This window comes from Primulina eburnea, chromosome 10, assembly GCF_022965805.1.
Source record: "Primulina eburnea isolate SZY01 chromosome 10, ASM2296580v1, whole genome shotgun sequence".
NCBI classification, from domain to species: domain Eukaryota; kingdom Viridiplantae; phylum Streptophyta; class Magnoliopsida; order Lamiales; family Gesneriaceae; genus Primulina; species Primulina eburnea.
Window position 1 is genome coordinate 19,273,015 of NC_133110.1, and position 22,330 is coordinate 19,295,344.

General features: G+C 33.3%; 1 protein-coding gene across 1 annotated transcript; it reads left to right on the forward strand.

Moving 5' to 3' along the window:
- Positions 1–19,010: 19,010 nt before the first annotated feature.
- On the forward strand, positions 19,011–20,952 carry LOC140803194 (uncharacterized). Its single transcript, XM_073158918.1, has 6 exons — positions 19,011–19,387; positions 19,663–19,734; positions 20,177–20,248; positions 20,329–20,400; positions 20,604–20,675; positions 20,844–20,952. Exons 1-6 carry the CDS (start codon positions 19,297–19,299, stop codon positions 20,918–20,920), a joined length of 456 nt encoding a protein of 151 aa, XP_073015019.1. The 5' UTR covers positions 19,011–19,296; the 3' UTR covers positions 20,921–20,952.
- The last annotated feature ends 1,378 nt before the right edge of the window (positions 20,953–22,330 follow it).

The following is a 22,330-nucleotide window of genomic DNA, read 5'->3' on the forward strand; positions in this document are numbered from 1 at the left end:
CAATTCTGTGCGGTGCCCCATCTGTGATTGCAACTGTTGTATTGGCTTTCAAAATCTTCATGGGTCCGTCAGTTATAACGTACCACATGTCATCATCCTGTGCAACTAGATGAGCCTGCATCCTGATCTTCCAATCGTCAAAGTCTTCTCTTGAGAACATAGGAATCTTGTTGAATGAAGACATAGTGAACAATTAAAGTATAGATAGTCTTTGATAGGATATAACTCACTCTGATACCACTTGATAGGATCGGTTAATAGTAAAGAGTGTTTAGAAGGGGGGGTTGAATAAACACTGCTCGAATTTAAAATATTCTTCGACACTATAAATTCAGTTTTGTTACAAACTGAAACTGAATATCCCGTCGGTCGATAACAATCAATTAAACTGAATAAAATAGTTGCGGAAGTCTAACTGACTGAAAGATAGAGTATCTAACTAAAAATGGTAACTGAAGTAATGACACAATAAGTTTCTGGATGTTCGTAGAATTGAATAACTCCTACGTCACCCCTTCTATCACGAAGATAGGATATCCACTAAAATACTTAATCAAATACACGAAACTGTACTGACCCACTTCAGTTTGGACTGATCACTTTGCCAAAACTGAAACTCTTAGCATACAACACTTTTATAGATCGTAACTGATCTTTAGCACAACTTAGAAAATCTATTAAAGATTACAAAGTGCTATATAAGCTCGAGAATGTAGTCTTGAATACTACTGATATGACTGATAAGCGTGAGCTTTGATTTCTGATTGCGAGTAGATATTTTTGCATCGTAACAGCAAGTAGAGTAAGATAACTGAAAGTCAGAATTCTTCAGTTGCTGTTCTTCGACTATTTATAGGCTCTACTCTCAACGGTAACATTAAAGAATGTTTGAATATTCTAACCGTTGATTGTCACGTCGATATATTCTGACAATCGTACACTTGTTCATTCTGCAATGCGGCGTTCCACTACTAGTTGCAGGTATATGTACTATTTTGTCTGTTGTCGCTTTCAACTGATGACGTGTACAACTGAGAGGTCAGCTGGTAACGAATCAGTTGCCGAGAATGAACTTCAGTTGTATAGAACAGTTGACTGAGTTCAGCAGATGACGTGTTCAGTTGATGAGCAGTTCAGTTGCTAAGTTCAGTTGGTAAGTCTTTTTGTCAAAGCACCAGAATTAAGTTTCCAACATAGATATCTGAGTTGTTTGAATTGTGGTATTTTTTTTAACCATTTGACCAAGTAATTTGAGAGATATGGCAAAATACTAGAGCATGGTAAAACTGCCACTCCTTTGGTAACTTTTATTGTTGCTTAATTTGATCCCATTTGTGAGAAGATTTTTATCTCATGCTTGCCACCAATATTGTAGATATTAACATCAACTTTCTCTAGGTCCAAGAATCATCTTAATCTCATTTGCAACGCAAAGTTTATTCTTATTTTATCGAACCTGTAAAAAATAGTAAAAACTTATAATTACACAACAACTTATATTTTATACAATTTATTATAAAACATTTAATATTTAAACATTTAATAAAACAAAAACTATATATTTATATTATAAAAAATTTAATTAATATACAATTTTTTATCTTTATCACACTCCCCAACCAGCTTATTGCTAGTCCCTAGCAATTTAAGCGTTAATAGCAACACAAAACATATTGATTAATTTAAATAGAAATGTAATCAGAACTATCCAAGTGTTTAAATTAAATTTGAAAACTGTCAAAGTTATATCAAGATCATTATAATTATAATTTATGAAATAATCTGAACTGATCAATTCAAAGCTTATTTTCAGGTAGTTAAATGTATATGGCCTTCAGAAATTCCTAGTAAGAGTCTCAACTCCATATTCTCACAGGTTAATAAGTGTTTCAATTTATGGGAATGATTTCACTCATGGAGTTGGAATACACATAAATGCTCAGGAAAATGGTTTACAGAATGCAAGCAGACAAACGAGCCAAACTAATCAAAAGATAGGAAATCCATTGATTTAAAATCCAATTGTTCTTATTATATATTTTTTTCCTGATTTTTTTTACATCATGGAATCAGACTAAGTTTATGCTTCTTAACCACATATTTATTTAATTCGTACAATGTATTTCTCTCTTTCTTTCTTTTTTTGTTTGTATTTTTATGAGAGATAAATGGGTCGCAACATATAACTTAAAAATTACATAAATCTTCAACATCTTTCTTCTTTTTTTTTTCAAGAAATATCAATTTTTTTTTTCAAAATAAGAACACAAGGTCTAAACAATAGATAGCCTCTCTGATGATCAATAAAGGGTCGCAAGCTGTTTTCTCAATCCTCTCCACTCACTCACAAAATATGTGCGAGTTTTAAAAAATTTAGGCACTCTTATCAGGTATATCTTGGGCCATATACATTAACAACTGATTTTATCACAATGGTTAATCATTCAAAAAGATTTCATAAATCATATTTTTATAGTGATCAAAATATTAAAATTGACTTTTTTTTTCAAATAAAAATTTAAACAACCTAAGATAGATTACTACAATTTCTAATCTAAACCTTTCAAACATGTAATGTATGATATTTTTGCAAAAATTACTAAGATACTAACAATAAACATGTTTTTATTTTAAAATAATAATTTTTTTTTAAATTTTTTTTTAAAAAAATTTTAGTTTGTTCTCCCCCCAATCAGAATATGACATTGTCCCTAATGTCAAAATAACTACTAATAAAGAGTACATAATGAAAGAGATATCACCTGGAATTTTATTGAAGATAACAAACTGAAACAAACGCAAACCAATCCATTATTTTTGAATCAATGATACAACTTTCTTTTCTTACTGCTTGATTGCGACCAATTGATATTTTTTATCACAGGATCAGGCTTATGAACAAAAGCTTCCAAATCATCAATTAATTGGTCGGCAGTCGAAGCACAGATGAGCATCCGTCGTGAATTTTCTGAAATGAAATTCTGTTCCACAGCTTTATCAAGAAATGTCAACAAACTGTCATAATAATTATTGATATTCAACAAGCCCACAGGTTTATTATGGATATTAAGTTGTGCCCAAGAAACAGTGTGAAAAATTTCTTCTAATGTACCAAAACCACCTGGTAGTGCGATAAAAGCATCAGAATTTTCAATCATTTTGGTGATTCTTTCATACATAGAAGAAACTTTTAATTCCTCCCCAATCGTAACACCTGTAATATTTCCTTTAGCTAAAGCTGTAGGAATAATACCTAAAACCTGACTACCTCTAAGATGAGCAGATGTTGAAACAGATCCCATTAACCCAATATTAACTCCCCATATACTAAGTGAATTTTTCTCTCAGCCAATATCTTTCCAAGTTTATTCGCTGCTTCTACAAATACTTCATTTTTTCCAAAACTCGACTCACAGAATACACAAATATTTTTCAATGTTTGTGTAGAGGATCCAACCATGTTTTTACTTTCTTTTAGGTCTGCAAAAATAGAGAGAAAGATGAGAGATTTTATAGGGGTAATATGTTATCATGACAAAACTATGGGTCATAGCTGTAATCAGAATAAACAGTAAAAATAATAATGACACACATGCATATAAACAGTAGTGTGATTGTGGCTCACAATTTTTCTCTGGTGTGTAAATCCCCAGATTCGACGACTATCCTCACTATATCAAGACGAGTCTTTCCAGCGTGCTTATGTCCTCACTCACACGCACCCTAGGAAACTTCCCAGGAGGTCACCCATCCCAAAATTGCCCCAAGTCAAGCACGCTTAACATTAGAGTTCTTATGTGATGAGCTACCGAAAAGAAGATGCACCTTCGTGATATGAGTAGTACCAATCAAATCTTTTAAGCACTCTTCAACTGTACAGTCCATTACATTGAACAGTCTCGGAATCCCTCTCATCCCCATGTGGGTTGGTTCATTCATGTTCCCTCCACCTAGAAGCATGCCAGGAGCCGCTCATTGTCCGTGCAACTGATAGCACCGGCGATCACCCCTCGCCCTCTTCGGTCCCGGGCCTCACATTCCCACCATCTTCCGCTTGGTTCGTCCCCGAAGCACACTGTACTAAGAGAGTTCGGCACTGATACCATTCTGTCACGCCCCGAGCCCGCGCCCGCGCCTGCGTGACTGCACAATGGGCCCCTATAGCAAGTACTTCGTATTCGTCCTCGCTTTACGAAAATGATTAACCCAAGTTGCTGTAGAAGTCCATTGTAAGCCATTATAAACTCATTTTAAATCTTGATTTTTTCCGATGTGGGACAAGGGTATCACAGTCACCCCTCCTTCAAAACGCGACGTCCTCGTCGCGGCCTGACCCCTCGATCCACCAGCACCGAGAATCTAGAGATGGCTCCTACAGGTTCAAGAGGTGGCTCCCGTCATGTAGCACTTTGCCCCGCAGGTTCAAGAGGTGGCTCCCATGCACGTAGTACTTTGCCCCACATAGCACTTATTTCCCGGTGTTCCATGCCGGTGACCGGCTCTGATACGAGGATATGCTTCCCATCCAATTTTCTTATAAATTGGCAAACATGGTCTTTTTTAGTCGGATTCCCAAGACTATGACGCTCATCTTGAAATTGTTTCCATAAACGGAGAAGTTCAATATGCACATGTTCACTAGAATGCGTCTCAAGAGTCAATAAGATGTTATCTAAAGACTCCTTACTCATCCCATTCTTAATGAAACAAATTTTATCTTCTCTGTTATTGGAAACACATCCCAAAGATCCGCATCGTTTGTCACAAGTCCATCTTGCACACTTATGACAAACCCCTAACCTTTTGGCCCTTCGTTTTTTCGCATAAGTTCTTTTTACTAACTTAGGCAAATACCGAATGAGAAATGATTGTGGAACTTCTCCTCCTAATCGGTCCTTAGCTTCTATTACAAGAAGAATATCTTCTGGAATTCCTTTTTGCCTTAACAATATCAATCTTTCACACCTACCTGCATAAATATTTCTTAGAACATTTTCAGAAACAGAAGGAAAATATTTACAAATTTTTGAGAGATTTTCATCCATTTTGAAAAGAAAAGAAATGATTTTTTTTAATTTTTGTATCAGCAATTGTGGAAAACTGATTTAACCGACTATGAGAGTCACATAGTACCGTTATCCGCCATTTAACCGGGAAAATAAAAAGATAAAAGAAACCTGAAATAAAAACAAACAAAATTAAATGCAACATAAAAATTTAAGGATCAGAAAGAGAAATAAACTCTTCTTGAAAGATTTCATTTTCCAAAAATGGTTTAAGCCTTTGTCCATTCACTTTAAAAACATCACCATTTTTAGGATTTTCAATATCCACAGCTCCATAAGGATACACATGCTTTACAACATATGGGCATGTCCATCTTGATCGTAATTTTTCTAGGAATATGTGAAGTCGAGAATTATAAAGCAAAACTTTTTTACCAATCTCAAAAGATTTTCTAAGAATTGTTTTTATCATGAAATGATTTGATTTTTGCTTTATAAATCGTTGAATTCTCATACGCATCATTTCTGAGTTTATCAAGTTCATTAAGTTGCAATTTGCGCAGTTTTTTGCAATCATCCATGCTTGAATTAAAAGTTTTGATCGACCAATAAGCTTTATGTTCCAATTCCACAGGCAAATGACAATGTTTTCCGTAAACCAAACTATAGGGAGACATATTCAATGATGTTTTAAAAGCTGTTCGATATGCCCAAAGTGCATCATTAAGTCGCAGAGACCAATCTTTTCTATTTGAGTTAACAGTTTTTTCCAAAATTTTCTTTATCTACCTATTAGCTAATTCACTTGTCCATTTGTTTGAGGATGATAAAGAGTAGTTACTTTGTGAGTAATACCATATTTTTTCATTAATGAAGCAAATGGTTTATTAACAAAGTGAGTTCCCCCATCACTTATCATGGCTCGAGAAATTCCAAATCTATTAAAAATATTTTCTTTCAATAATTTGATGATGATTTTATGATCATTTGTTCGACATGGAATTGCCTCTATCCATTTGGAAACATAATCAACTGCAACTAAAATATACAAGTATCCAAACTACGGTGAAAAAAGTCCCATAAAATCAATTCCCCAACAGTAAAAGATTTCAATTTCAATGATAGGATTCAAAGGCATCATGTTTCTTTATGAAATCGCACCCAATTTTTGACAATTTTCACAGATCTTGCAGATTTCGTGGGTGTCTTTAAACAAAGTGGGCCAATAAAATCCACTCTGCAAGATTTTTGCAGCCGCTTTCTTTGAAGAAAAATGTCATACGCATGCTTCTGAATGACAAAATTTAATGACACTACTTACCTCTTTGTCGGGTATGCAACGTCGAAAAATTTGATCTGGACAATACTTGAACAGATACAGATCATCCCAATAAAAGGTTTTTACCTCATTCAAAAATTTTCTTTTATCTTGGAAACTCCATTGCGGTGGCATTTTTCCTCTCACAAGAAAATTTACTATGTTAGCAAACCAAGGTGTAGTAGTAACTGAAAATAGATGTTCATCAGGAAAATTATCGTTAATTGGTGTCATTTCACAAGATGATCCTGTTACTAGTCTCGATAAATGATCGGCTACGACATTCTCGGTTCTTTTTTTTATCTTTGATCACAATGTCAAATTCTTGGAGCAACAAAATCCATCGTATCAGTCGTGGCTTTGCATCCTGTTTGGTCAACAAGTATCTAATAGCAGAATGATCAGTAAACAGAATAGTCGTTGATCCAATCAAATAAGAACGAAATTTATCTAATGTAAATATTACAGCAAGTAGTTCTTTTTCAGTTGTGAATTAATTCATTTGAGCATTGTTTAAAGTTCTACTTGCATAATATATCACGTAAGACTTATCGTTTCTTCTTTGACCCAGTACTGCACCGAATGCATAATCACTCGCATCGCACATGATTTCAAATGGTAAAGACCAATCAGGAAGTTGCATGATAGGACCTAATGTTAAATGTCGAATGATTTTATCAAAAGCATTTTGACAGTCTTAAGTTCATTCAAATGCAGTGTCTTTTGTTAAGAGGTTACAAATGGGCTTAGAGATTGAACTAAAGTCCTTTATAAACCTCCTATAAAATCCAGCATGTACCAAAAATGAGCGAATTTCTTTAATGGTTTTTGGAGGGGGTAAATTGGCAATGACATCAACTTTGGCTTTATCAACTTCAATTTCATGAGATGACACGACATGTCCCAAAACAATCCCAAAAGTAATCATGTAATGACATTTTTACGAATTTAAAATAAGACCTTTTTCCTCGCATCTTTTTAAAACTTTTTCCAAATTTTCAAGACATTTATCAAATGTATTCCCAAAAACAGTTAAATCATCCATGAAAATCTCCAAACAAGTTTCAACCATTTCGCTAAAAATTCTTAGCATACATCTTTGAAATGCTACAGGGGCATTGCATAATCCAAACGGCATCCTTCTAAATGCAAATGTTCCAAAAGGACATGTGAATGTAGTTTAATCTTGATCTTCGAGTGCAATGGGAATTTGAAAATAACCTGAATATCAATCAAGAAAACAGTAGTATGGATGACATGCTACTCTTTCTAAAATTTGATCCAAAAATGGTAATGGAAAATGATCTTTTCTAGTGGCGTCATTTAATTTTCTATAATCAATACACATCCGCAAACTAGATGAGACTCGACTTGTTAACAATTCACCTTTTTCATTTTTTATCACTGTGATGCCAGATTTTTTTGGAACTACTTATGTTGGGCTTACCCACTTACTATTAGAAATAGGGTAGATATTCCCAACATCAAGTAGTTTGAGGACTTCAGTTTTCACAACATCTTTCATGTGTGGATTTAATCTCCTTTGTGGTTGTTGAGATGTTTTTGCATTTTCTTCTAAGTGAATTTTGTGAGTGCAAATTAGTGGATTAATGCCCTTGAGATCTTTTAGTGTCCAACCAATTTCATTTTTATGTCTTTTAAGCATATCAACTAATTTACTTTCTTGATCACTTGCTAGTTTGGAAGAAATTACCACCGGATATGTTTCATCTTCTCCAAGAAATGCATACTTCAATTCTTATGGCAAGGGTTTTAACTCCAATATGGGTGGTTCGTCTTTGTTCTCATATTTTGCCTCAAATTCTTTCTCTGATCCTGGTAACGAGTGATACCTGATAAAATCATCAAGATCAATTTCAATATTTTCTTTAACAGTTTCAATTGAACAAATATCTAATTGATCACGAGCACTCCCTTCTTGAATGTTTTCTTCCACAAGAGTTTCAATAAGATTTTCATCTTCACTTTCATCTCCTTTGTTATGTGGTTGCTTACAAACATTGAGCTCCAAGGTCATGTTACCAAATGACAACTTCATTATTTTATTCCTGCAATTTATAAGAGCATTAGAAGTTGCTAAAAATGGACGACCCAGAATTACAGGAATTGTATTACAAGCTTCGATAGGTTGTGTATCTAAAACTATGAAATCGACAAGATATACAAAGTTATCAACTTGCACCAACACATCTTCTACCATACCTCTTGGCACTTTAACAGATCTATCGGCAAGTAAAAGTATTACCGAAGTAGATTTTAACTCGCCTAGATTGAGTTCTTGATAAACTGAATATGGAAGTAAAGTCACACTAGCTCCAAGATCAAGTAAGGCTATTTTAATCTTTCGTTCTCCAATAATACATGAAATAGTAGGACAACCAGGGTCTTTGTATTTCAAAGTATTATTATTTTGAATGATTGCACTTACTTGTTCAGCTAAAAATGCTTTCTTTTTCACATTCAATTTTCTTTTCACAGTGCACACTTTCAAAAATTTGGCATATGATGGTACCTGTTTTATTGCATCTAATAAAAGAATATTAACTTTTACTTGTTCAAAAATATCATATATATCAGAACTCAAATTTGATTTTTTTTATTTTATTTTTCAATGCATGAGGGAATGGTGGTGACACTGTCTGTTGAACCTCCTCTTCGCAAGTTATGGGTTCCACATCTTTACCCTTTGGAGTTGATTTATCATCATCTTCACAAGGTTCAGGAATGGATTTTTCCACAACCTTACCACTTCGAAGGATTATAACAGATTTTACCTGATACATCGGTTGAGTTCCAGAAGTTCCAGTTTGTGAATGATGATCCTTGGGATTAGGCTGTGGTTGTGAAGGAAATTTACATTTTTCATTAACATTAACTGCAGATGCAAATTTAGCAAGAGTATCTTTCAAATCTGTCATGGTTTGAGCATTTTGAGTATTGATAGACTCTTGCTTTGCAATGAAAGAATTCAATATATCTTCCAAATTCCTTTTCGGTGGAGGAACATAAAGTTCATAATTTTGAAAATTTTGTTGATTTTGAAAATATGGTTGCGGAAATTGTGCAGCATTATCATTCCTCTAGCTAAAATTTGGATGATTTCGCCAACCTGGATTGTAATTTTGAGAAAATGGTTCAAAATTTGGCCTTTTGAAATTGTTCAAAACATTGACTTGTTCATGTAGACATTCTTTAAAAGAGGGCAAAGTGGGACAATCTTTTGTAAAATGATAACTTGTATCACAGATGTGACACGCAATTTCTTGAATAGCTTTTAATTGACCATTTTTTTTTTCAATTCAAGTGCCTCAACTGTTCTTGCCAAAGAGGTAAATCTAACTTGGAGATCATGTTCATCTTTGAGGGTGTACATACCTCCACTAGATGTGGGAGATTGAATCTTGTTTGATGGTTCGATTGTACCTATAGTGTCCCAATTTTGAGCATTTTCAGCTAATGAATCGAGATACTCAATTGCCTCATTTGGATCTTTTTCTTCAAATGTTCCATTACACATAAATTCAACCATTTGCTATCTTTAGGTGTTGAGCTTTCATAAAATTGAGAAACAACTCTCCAAATTTCAAAACCATAATGTGGACAAAGATTAAGCATTTCTTTGTATCTATCTCAACACTGATAAAAAGTTTCTCCTTGTTTTTGAGTGAAAGTGATGATTTGCCTTTTGAAAGAATTTGTTCTATGAGATGGAAAAAAAAATTTCAAAAATTGTTGTTGCAATTCATCTCAAGTTCGAAGGGATCCCGATCTAAGATTTTGTAGCTAAGTTTCAGCTTTATCTTTTAAAGATAAATGAAAAAGCTTAAGTCGAATGGTGTTCATGCTACAATTTAGATCATTATATGTGTTGCACATTTCTTCAAACTCTCGTAAATGCATGTATGTATTTTCTGAATCTAAGCCATGAAAATTGGGTAAAAGTTGGATAATACCATGCTTAAAATTGAAATGAGATGCATTAGGGGGGTGATCTCTAAGTGTTCTTCGTCTATCATGATCATGTTGAGATTGAATTTCATCTTCATTTTCTTGAATGGGTTCTTCCGCCATGTTTTGTAAAAATAAAGGGTTATTTCGAATGAGTCGACCACTAAGTGTACGTGACCAAATGCTCATGCAAATGCAAAAGAATAAATTTCAAATAAAGAAAAATAAACTATAAACGAAATTAAATAGACTTGAAATTAAATTATTATTCCCCGGCAACGGTGCCAAAAACTTGTTGCGACTTTGATTGTTGCACTCCCAAGAGCAGGTTGTCAACAAGTAGTATAATTCGGTGAGTCTGAATATCGTATCCACAGGGAAGCTAAGGTAATTACAAGTCCACTACAATGTCTTTTTGTTTTTGTTTTTGTATTTTTTTTTCTTTTAATGGTTTGAATCTTTAATTAGTAATTTTTAATTGTTCAAATTTTAATTTAAGTAGTTGAGATTAAAAGAACCACTCTTGGTAATTTAATAAAGTTAACATTAATGAACATTATTGAAATCTACGTAATAAAATGGTTCCAATATATATTAAATAATCATATTTTTATTATGTTATATATTATTATCTTATAAGTATATAATATATATCAAAACATGTAAATATTGTCAAGTCACTAGTAGAAAAATCGGATTTTACTTCGACATGCTTTACCTCGGCGATAATAAATTACGAAGTAATACATTACCAATAACTTCAGTAATAACACAAGCGAAGTAAAATAATATATTTTACTTCGGATTTTTAAAAACACGGGCTTCACTATATTTGTTTTATTATATTTTACTTCGGCATATCAATGTTGATGAAATAAAAAATAAGAAAAATAAGTTCATGCTGAAGTAATAAGATGAACCGCGCAGATTAACAAAGGAAATTAAACTATACTGAACATTTAGCGACGGTTTTTAACCGTTGCCGATTTCATCAGTGACGGTTCCGATTTAATCTGCGACGGGTTTTTAAAAAAACAGTCTTTATGAGCGACGGATTTTTTAGAAACCGTCGCTGATTAATATCGATTATATCACATATCCTTCAGAGACGAGCTCATTAGATCGATCCACATTTTCCTTCAAAATTAACCCTAACACCACGCAGTTCCTCCTGTAAGAAAAATATGACACATATCAGAAAGGAAGAAGAACAGACGTGTAGGAAATGGCGACGGCCATTGCCTACAACTTTTGACGAAAACTTTTGACAAACGTGCTCAACTTCAGAAATTGAGATACGTACACGTTTCTTCTTCTAATATTCAGACTCCCTATTTTTCTCGTTCATGGTATGAGATGCCTATAAATAGAGACGATTGAGGTCCCTAAGCACACACACCTCATAAGAAATATACACCATCTAAAGAGATCGTGCAGTGCTTAGAAGGCTTCAACCGAGAAGAAAATCAGAGAAATCAAAATTTTCAATGACCGGAGGTAATACTCGATTTAAGCTTCCGCATATAGTTTTTCATGTTCATGTATACGTAAAAACATGATTTTGAGAAAAATTCTAACATTTGGTATCAGAGCAGTGATAACTCTGCCTTGAAAATTTTGTTTCTAAAAATATTTACGTATCAAAATTGAAGTTTTGATATCACAAGAAATTACCTGAAAATTTCTTCGGAGAATTTTGTTGTCGGTTGTGCCTGAAGTTCTACTTTGAAGTTTTGAAATTTAAATAAATTTTCTGAGAAGAAATGAAATGAGCAATTGAAAGAAAATTATCCGAAGAAGAAAGTTTGGAGAAGATGATAACTTTTCTGAAACAATCATGTATATGCATTCTGATAAATTAACAAGAGGACGGGTTCTCCCGTTGAAATTTTAATGCATTTCCGACAGAATTAATTAATGTGGGAACCCATTTCCCACGTTGAAATGTTAATGCATTGTCTCGGCAATGCATTAGTTTATTTATTTTATTTTATTTTTTTAAAAAAAATAAAAATAAATAAATAATAATGCGGGACCCATAATTAATTTCGCGAGACCCACAATAATTTGAAATTTGAAATTTGAAATTTGATAACAAATTTCGGTTATTATTATTATAATTTTTTTAATATAAAAATAATAATAATAAATAAATATTGATTAATGTGTAATTAAGTTATATGTATAATTCGGTATACATATACCATTTGGTTAAATTGTACACATTAAAATAATTCCAAAATTGACGTAATTTATAATACATATTTAGAAATTATTTTTGCATGTTAGATATAATGTCAAATATTATGGATAAGTGTTTGATGTGCACATGCAAATTTAATATTATTTTTGCATTTATTTTTAAGTTTTTTAAATGCAAATTGTATTGAAAAAATATTTTGGAAAAACAATATTCACATTGTGTTCATATCAAATTATATTAAGTTGTTTATAATTTGAAATGAACATATCAAGTAAGATGTGAATATAATAAAATATTTCAGATATTCACAAATGAACAAATAATCTTCACTTTATCACTACTCTGATAAAAGAGAAAAACTGATGAGGAGCCCACATTTTATGTGATCCTCACTTTATCACTACTCTGATTGAAGAGAAAAACTGATGAGGAATGTAATTGTTCATATTAAGTAAAAATGTGAATATAAAGTTATTTAATATGAAAAATTTTGGCTCATAAAGATTCACATAAATGTGGATAATTAAGTTAAATAATAATTATAAGGTGACGTAAGAAAACATGATCTGATGGAGTTCTTCATAGACCGGTTTAAACTGCCTTGACTAGCCACTGGTCTCCCTGATGAACATTGCTCTGTCTAGGAGTTGGGAATTTAAAGGGCCTTAGCACTACCTATCTTTCCTGGGAGCACTCTTGGAAAGTGTTGATTGCGAAATAATTATTATATAAAGCATTAAGTGAAGCCAAAATTTTGTCCGGTGAACCGTATAATTTCAAATAATTGAGGAATAGCCACAGCATCCTTAATTATGAAAAATTATGCATTAAGTGGGTTTGGATCACATAATGGACATCAATTGTAATTAATTATATAAAAATAATAAAATTTACCCCACAGGGATTTTTATTATATTTATATAACTAATTAGGTTAAAATATCAAATTATATTTTTCTTAGTTTACCCACAGGAGTTAAGGAAAATATATTTTGATAGTTTTATCATAAAGTTACAGAAAAATCTTATTGAATTAAAATTTTAGCCCACAGGCAAATTTAATGTCACTAGATTTTTAAAACATGAATTACATTGGTAAAACATGATATTGTCTCAAAATTTTAAGCATATGATATTTTGTGCAGTTATGCAACCTGCGACTTTTTCTGATATGAAATGTGACATTCCCGATCTAAAGGGCGATAATTATAAAATTTGGAAAGAAAGAATTCTTCTTCAATTGGGGTGGATGGATATTGATTATGCTATACGGAAAGAAGAACCATCAGCTATTACTGAAACCAGCATTCTTGATGACGTTGATCTTTATGAAAAATGGGAGCGATCTAATCGACTCTGCATAATGTTCATAAAGACCAAAATCTCTGCTGGTATGCGTGGTTCTGTCGATCAGCATAATAATGTCAGAGAGTCACTGAAGGCTATTGATGAACAGTTTCAGTCTTCAGATAAGGCACTTGCAAGCACCCTAATTATGGAATTCTCTTCATTAAGGCTCACCAGTGTGAGAGGTGTGCGAGAGCACATCATGAAGATGCGGGACATAGCGGCTCGGCTAAAGACACTTGAAGTGGAAATGTCTGAAACTTTTCTTGTGCACTACATTTTATGTACTCTTCCACAACAATATGGACCTTTCAAAATTTCCTATAACACACATAAGGATAAATGGTCAATTAATGAATTAATGACCATGTGTGTTCAAGAGGAAGGAAGGTTGTTAATGGAAATGAGTGAAAATGTTTTTATGACTACACAAGGAAAGTATAAGAAGCAAGCCAAAGTCAAGGGAAAAGGGAAAGGAATAATTCCACCCCAATCTGACATCAAGAAAGAATCCAAGTGTTTCTTCTGTAAAAAGACGGGACACATTAAGAAGGATTGCAATAAATTTAAGGACTGGCAAGGTATTCCTACTTCATTTGTCTGTTATGAATCTAATATGGTTAATATGATTTATAACACATGGTAGATTGATTCTGGTTCTACAATCCATGTTACAAATACCTTGCAGGGTATGCAAAACCTAAGGAAGCCAATAGAAAATGAGCGAAGCATCTATTCACGAAACAAGATGTCTTCGCATGTGGAGGCTATTGGGACTTGCTGCCTAGTGTTGAATAGTGGTTATATTTTAAAATTAGAAAAGACCTTTTATGTTCCTAGTTTTTCTAGGAATTTAATTTCAGTTTCAAAACTTGTACCTCTTGGTTATTCATTTCAGTTTTTGAATACATCAATAAATTTGTTTTATAAATCAAATCTTATTGGAAATGGTACAATGATTGATGGTCTTTTCTCTATTTCTTTACAAAATAATAACACCACTATGCATGTTCAGGGAGGTATTAAAAGATGTGTTATAAATGAAGATTCCTCTATATTGTGGCACAGGAGATTGGGACACATTTCCATAGAGAGAATTAAAAGATTAGTAAATGATGGAGTACTTAGTACTTTAGATTTTACTGATTTTGAGACTTGTGTGGACTGCATTAAGTGAAAGCAAACCAATAAGTCTAAAAAGGGTGCCAAGAGGAGTACAGAAATATTAGAAATCATACATTCAGATATTTGTTGTCTAGATATGGACATGCAAAGTCCGAAATACTTCATCTCTTTCATTGATGATTACTCACGATACATGTATATCTACATGCTTCATAACAAAAACGAAGCACTAGAAGCCTTTAAAGTTTTTAAGGCTGAAGTGGAGAAGCAATGTGGAAAATATATTAAGATTGTGAGAACTGATAGAGGTGGAGAATATTATGGTAGATACACTGAGAATGGACAAGCACCTGGTCCGTTTGCAAAGTTTCTCCAGGAACATGGGATTGTTGCCCAATATACTATGCCTGGTTCTCCGGACCAAAATGGCGTAGCTGAGAGGAGAAACCGAACATTATTGGACATGGTGAGGAGCATGTTTAGTAGCTCTAAACTTCCTAAATCTTTGTGGATTGAAGCTCTTAAGACAGCTGTGCATATATTAAACCGAGTTCCAACTAAGGCTGTCCCAAAGACGCCATTTGAGTTATTTAAAGGTTGGAAACCGAGTTTGCAACATATACGCGTTTGGGGTTGTCCTTCTGAAATAAGAGTTTATAACCCACATGAAAAGAAACTGGACCCAAGAACTATAAGTGGATATTTCATTGGGTATGCCGAAAAATCCAAAGGGTACAAATTCTATTGTCCATCTCACAACACTAGAATTGTAGAATCAAGAAATGTAAAATTTCTTGAGAATGATTTGATTAGTGGGAGTGATCATGACATAATTTTTTAGAATGATCACATTAATTCACAAGCCTCTTATTCAATTGACAGATTGGTCGTTATTCACACCCCTCAAGACCAAATGGGTGTTAGCAACTAGTTACTGAAGTTCCACAAATTGTTGATGAAAATTCAGTAGATCAAGTTGTTAATGAAGAACAACAAGAAATTGTTGATCAACCAAACAACCTAAGGAGATCTACTAGAATAAGAAGATCAGCTATATCTAGTGATTATGTTGTGTATTTACAAGAATCGGACTTTAACATCGGAGCCGAAAATGATCCTGAAACGTTTTCACAAGCCATGAGTTGTAATGAGTCAAAACTATGGTTTAATGCTATGAAAGAAGAGATGAATTCTATGGCAGTTAATGGAGTCTGGGATCTTTTTCAGTTGCCTAATGGTGTAAAAGCCATTGGATGTAAATGGGTCTTCAAAACAAAGAAAGACTCATTAGGCAACATTGAAAGGTATAAAGCAAGACTTGTTGCTAAAGGATTCACTCAGCAGGAAGGAATCGACTACAAGGAGACTTTTTCTCCTGTATCTAAGAAAGATTCTCTTCGTATCATTCTAGCATTAGTTGCACATTTTGACTTAGATTTGCAACAAATGGATGTGAAAACAGCTTTTCTCAATGGAGAACTAGAGGAAGAGGTTTATATGAAACAACCTGAAGGATTCTTCTCTAGTAATGGTGAGCAATTGGTTTGTAAGCTTAAGAAATCTATATATGGATTGAAACAAGCTTACCGTCAATGGTATTTAAAATTTCATGATGTTATCTCTTCATTCGGATTCGTTGAGAACCCCATGGATCAATGTATATACCAGAAGGTCAGTGGGAGCAAGGTTTGTTTCCTTATTCTATATGTGGATGATATATTACTTGCAACCAATGATAAGGGTCTGTTATATGAGGTGAAACAATTTCTCTCTAAAAACTTTGATATGAAGGATATGGATGAGGCATCTTATGTCATTGGCATTAAGATACATAGAGACAGAATTCGAGGTATTATAGGTCTGTCTCAAGAAACCTATATAAACAAAATTTTAGAGAGATATCGGATGAAAGATTGTTCACCAAGTATAGCTCCCGTTGTGAAAGGCGATAAATTCAATTTAAGCCAATGCCCAAAGAATGATCTAGAGCGGGAACAAATGAAAAACATTCCTTATGCTTCTGCTGTCGGAAGCTTGATGTATGCTCAGGTTTGCACTAGACCTGACATTGCATTTATTGTTGGGATGTTGGGAAGATATCAGAGTAATCCAGGTTTAGACCATTGGAAAGCTGTAAAGAAAGTAATGAGGTATCTTCAAGGGACCAAAGATTATATGCTTATGTTCAGACGAACTGAGAATTTGGAAGTAATTGGCTACTCTAATTCAGACTACGCTGGCTGCATTGATTCAAGAAAATCCACTTCAGGATATATTTTCATGCTAGCCGGTGGAGCTGTATCTTGGAGAAGTGCAAAGCAGACATTGACTGCTACTTCCACTATGGAAGCTGAGTTCGTATCTTGTTTTGAGGCAACCTCACATGGTGTATGGTTGAAGAGTTTCATTTCAGGGCTTAGAATTATGGATTCTATATCTAGGCCATTAAGAATATATTGTGACAATTCAGCTGCTGTTTTTATGGCTAAAAATAACAAAAGTGGTAGTCGAAGCAAGCACATCGACATTAAGTATTTAGCCATAAGAGAACGTGTTAAAGATAAGAAGTTATTTATCGAGCACATTAGCACTGAATTGATGATTGCGGATCCTTTGACTAAAGGCATGCCACCATTGAAATTTAAGGATCATACAGAAAGAATGGGACTTGGTTCCTTTACGTAATATTTGTTGTAAGAACGAATTAATGAAACTATGATGTGATATTTTCTCATATATGTTGTGCACACATTCAGTGATTCGAGAATTATCAATAAAGTTGGACCTCGAATAAACATTGTGTTTATTCATTAAGTTATACAGATTTGAGAGACATAATGCACAGTAATACATGGAAGATAATATTCGTTTTAAGATGACCTATCGCCATGATTTATGTATTTTGTTTTCTCCTATGGTAAATGAGATATATGTGTCAAGTGGGAGAATGTAAGAAAAATATGACACATATCAGAAAGGAAGAAGAACAGACGTGTAGGAAATGGCGACGGCCATTGCCTACAACTTTTGACGAAAACTTTTGACAAACGTGCTCAACTTCAGAAATTGAGATACGTACACGTTTCTTCTTCTAATATTCAGACTCCCTATTTTTCTCGTTGATGGTATGAGATGCCTATAAATAGAGACGATTGAGGTCCCTAAGCACACATACCTCATAAGAAATATACACCATCTAAAGAGATCGTGCAGTGCTTAGAAGGTTTCAACCGAGAAGAAAATCAGAGAAATCAAAATTTTCAATGGCCGGAGGTAATACTCAATTTAAGCTTCCGCATATAGTTTTTCATGTTCATGTATACGTAAAAACATGATTTTGAGAAAAATTCTAACACCACCAACACCACCGCCGTTCCTCTCACCGAGAGGGAAGCAAAACATCATCGTTCCCTTCCATTGTTTTCTCTAGAAAGAAACATGTACGTTTAATTAAATATGTCATATCTTTTTTAGCACAATGAAGAAAAACATGTTCAAATGAAGATTCCTCTAGTTTGAGTCTAGCAAGTGAAAACAAGTTTGATATTGTCACTGTCATTGAGGTTAGAGTGACATAATTCATGGGAGAGGTCAAGGTTCTTGTCTCCATGAATAAAAAACACCTCGAATCACAAAATCCTGTAATAAAAATAATAAAATAAAATTGTGATCCATGTGAGGCGCATAATAGTGAGTTTTAGTGGACTGAATTCGCTAAATTAGTTATAAAATCAGTTAAAGTTTTAATGGAATCAAAGCTCCGACTAAGATAGGATGAATGATTGATGTACGTGCAACTTCCATGACATTGGTCCAAAGGTCATCCGATGAATTTCCTGTGTGTAATTCATTATCTGAATGTAGTGCCACCTGGAACTTTGCAACACTTTTTCAATGTTGTGTATTATTGAAGTTAAATTTAGAAAGACGATATTTATATCTAAGGAAAGAAAGGAAAGTTTGTCATTCTGAATTTGATCAAGATTTTGCGAGTGATTATTTTATAAGATTCAAAACGCAAATATATAATTCTAGAGTTGCACTATCAAATACTATGTGTTGTAAATTTCTTCTTGGTTTGGGTGTGTGAAAGGTGAATGAGAGACAAAAAGTGAAAAAAAGCGAAGAACTAAGTACTTCTTTGATATTAACTCTTTTAAAGTAATTCTTTGTTTAATAGGTCACCTAAATTCTTTGGAGGTATTAACACTAAAACTTTGTCATGGTTATTAGTGGATTTGCGCTCAACGAGTTTGCCTTCTGAATGCCATACTTAAAAATTCTTGCCAGTATTTAGGATTCAATTTACTTTTCGTTATTTGATATATCATGTTCGCATTGACAAAACTAGTGAAGCTTGAATCTCTGAATGTCAATTGTTGCAATTGCATCACTGACTCAGATATGAAGGCTCTCTCAGGTAGCTCTCTTTTAATGTTTATGTACTCTTCAACGTAGGAAATGATGAAGAAATATACTTGAATATTTGAGAGAGAGTCACATTATTTTTTTTCAACTTGTGGTTAGCTTAAGAGAATATGCTTTCATCTTGTGTTTTGATGCGATCATTATTACCTCATTACGGTCACTGACTTGAGACCAGTCAGAAATGCATTAAATAGAATGGAATTTGGTTGAGCATGAAGAAGAAACATGTGTTCTTGTTTGGAGAAAATTTATCTATCTATTTTGCAGGGCATACAAACTTGAAGTCATTGCAAATTGCATCGAGTAAGGTTACAGATAACGGTATCTCATTTCTAAGAGGTAAAATGCTTTGAGTAAAACGAAATGATTGATGCAGTTTGACCCATTAAAGCTCTACTTTTCTTTTGGGAGGCTCTTGCAGTGTTATTCAACATAAAATTCATGTTATCTGTGTAATGACATGTTTATGGACCCCTGGTTGTATTGAAATCCAGTTGTAGTGCCGAAATTTTATTATTATATGCAGTCATTTTCTGAGAGATTGTTTACTCAAAAGTGATAGGAAGGCTGTCGATTTGTCCTTGTTCAAACGATACTTTTCTGTGACTTGAGAAATGTTGATGAAGTTATTAATATTGTTATTCTTTTGTTTAATTAATACCATAGTGCAATGATAAGCAACCATTTAACTGTGTACCAAAGAATTCTCCATTTCAAGTTTCTGATAAATATAGTTTATTTGAAAAATTGAATTTTTTGAAACCAAATATTTGTATTGCAGCATTGAAGAAGCTTGCTCTTTTAAATATGGAGGGTTGTCCTGTCACGGCTCGGTGTCTGGAGTCACTTACAGGTATGTATTGTTTTTGTTTTCTAATCATACTTGTCAGTATGCTGTTCCACGTATATTAAATGATTTTTGTGTTTCTGCAGCTCTCGGTGCCTTATTGTTTTTGAATCTCAGCAGATGTAATTTGATTGACGACGGTTGTGATAAATTTTCAGGTGAGTTCCATCTCAAGATACTTCTATCGTGAAGCTAAAATAATAGCTGCTTTCTATGCATATGAGTGATAATCCTGCGTGGAGCATCATGAATGAATGCATCCACGCAGGAGCATCATGAATGATACTCCTGCTTTCTAAGCATCATTATTCTCATTTTTCAATGTTAAGTAACGTCTTCGCCTGTTCTGTGCTTCATACAGAGCTGAGATCTTTGAAAGTTTTGAATTTGGGATTCAATTATATTTCTGGTGCTATTTTGGTACACCTAAAAGGTAAATTTATTCTCATATGTGATAAAATGGTGTTGAATTTTTCTCCACCAACAATATCAGCTTCTAGTTGATCATGTTTTTGCAACAGTACTGAGGTTATGCTTGCTAGGAATTGAATTATTTTGAATTATTAGTAACTGTTACTCATGCAGAATTTTCGTGATACAGGTTTAAAAAATTTGGAAAGCCTAAACCTGGATTCTTGCAGGATCAAGGATGAAGGGATGGTTCATCTTGCAGGTTAGTTTGTTTTTGATGTTTGGGTATTAACATATGAATGGATAGTCGATTGCGATGATCCACACTTGGAGAAGATGGTGAGTTTCTTCTTGGGATAAATTTGTTGATTGTTTATTAAGAAAGTTTTTCCAACGTTTTTGTTCATGTTTCGTTGACTATTGTTTTAATATTCATCATGTCTCATTTGAAATGGGGTGTGTTTTTGGTTTAGTAAGTGCAATTGTCTTCATGCAATTGGGGTAATCTGTAATGAATTTTTATCCGGTGTTATTTCAAGATGCAAATGAAATAAGTTCGTACTTTCAAATGAAACATGCCTCTACCAGTACTGATATATTTTATATCTATCAATTTTTATTTGAAATAGAAGAATCTAATATATTTTCTTTTTCAAATTTCAGTTTGCAGAATGCATCAAGAACCAATATTACATTCAATGTCAATATGACGAGGTCAGAAGTGAATGAAGTGAATTTGTTTACTCCTATGTAGGTGCTTAGATGGATGGTGTATGTCGGGATAAATATTTTGTTTGTCATTGTGGATTTTTGGATATAATTTTGGTTTTGTGGATACATTTTTTGGGTTACTTGTGGATTGATGAATATGTAATTGTGGATTCGTGGATATTAATCATATTAGTGCATTAAGTCATATATTGTGAATTGCAAATTGTAACAGGTAAATTACTTCGTTGTTATTTGCAAATTGTGAAGTAACATAATATTAAATACTTCGTCAATAAGAAATCAGACGAAGTGATAGAATTAATTTACTTCAACATTGTTCTGTAAAAACGAAGTTGTTTTGCGCAATTATTTCACTAAAACACAAATTACTGAAGTCTCTCGAATTACTTACTTCGTCACTAAATGCAAATTGTGAAGTAACATAACATAAAATACTTCAACAAATAGGATAAATGTTGAAGTTATAGATAATATTTACTTCAACAAATAGGATAAATTGTGAAGTTGTTTGTGTCTATTACCTCATCAAATTACATAACTACGAAGTCTTTCAGATGAATTACTTCGTCGATTATTGTAAATAATGAAGTAAATTATTATAAACTACTTCGCTAAATAATAATTAAGACGAAGTTATATATAATATATTATTTCATTGTTTACAATAATCGATGAAATAAAACACATTTCTTACTTCGGCACCGGTCCAATTCTGGACCGGTTTTCCTTCGAAAATCGGCCAAAGACTTCAGTATTTTCAAACATACAACTTCGGTTATTATGCGAAGTAAAAGATACATCTATTACTTCACGTCCATATACTTCGGCAATTAACTACCTTATTACTTCATTGAATACGCGAAGTAAAAAACGATTTTTCTACTAGTGAGTATTTATTGTGCTATATATATATTTGTAAACAATAAATCAAGGTTCCCACTTTAA

Bases quoted from the DNA above. Each gene is read 5' to 3' on its own strand.
- LOC140803194 (XM_073158918.1), top strand. From the start codon at position 19,297: ATGTTCGCATTGACAAAACTAGTGAAGCTTGAATCTCTGAATGTCAAT. The intron at 19,388-19,662 runs GTAGCTCTCTTT...TCTATTTTGCAG, and splicing joins AGATATGAAGGCTCTCTCAG to GGCATACAAACTTGAAGTCA. The intron at 20,249-20,328 runs GTATGTATTGTT...GTGTTTCTGCAG, and splicing joins GTGTCTGGAGTCACTTACAG to CTCTCGGTGCCTTATTGTTT.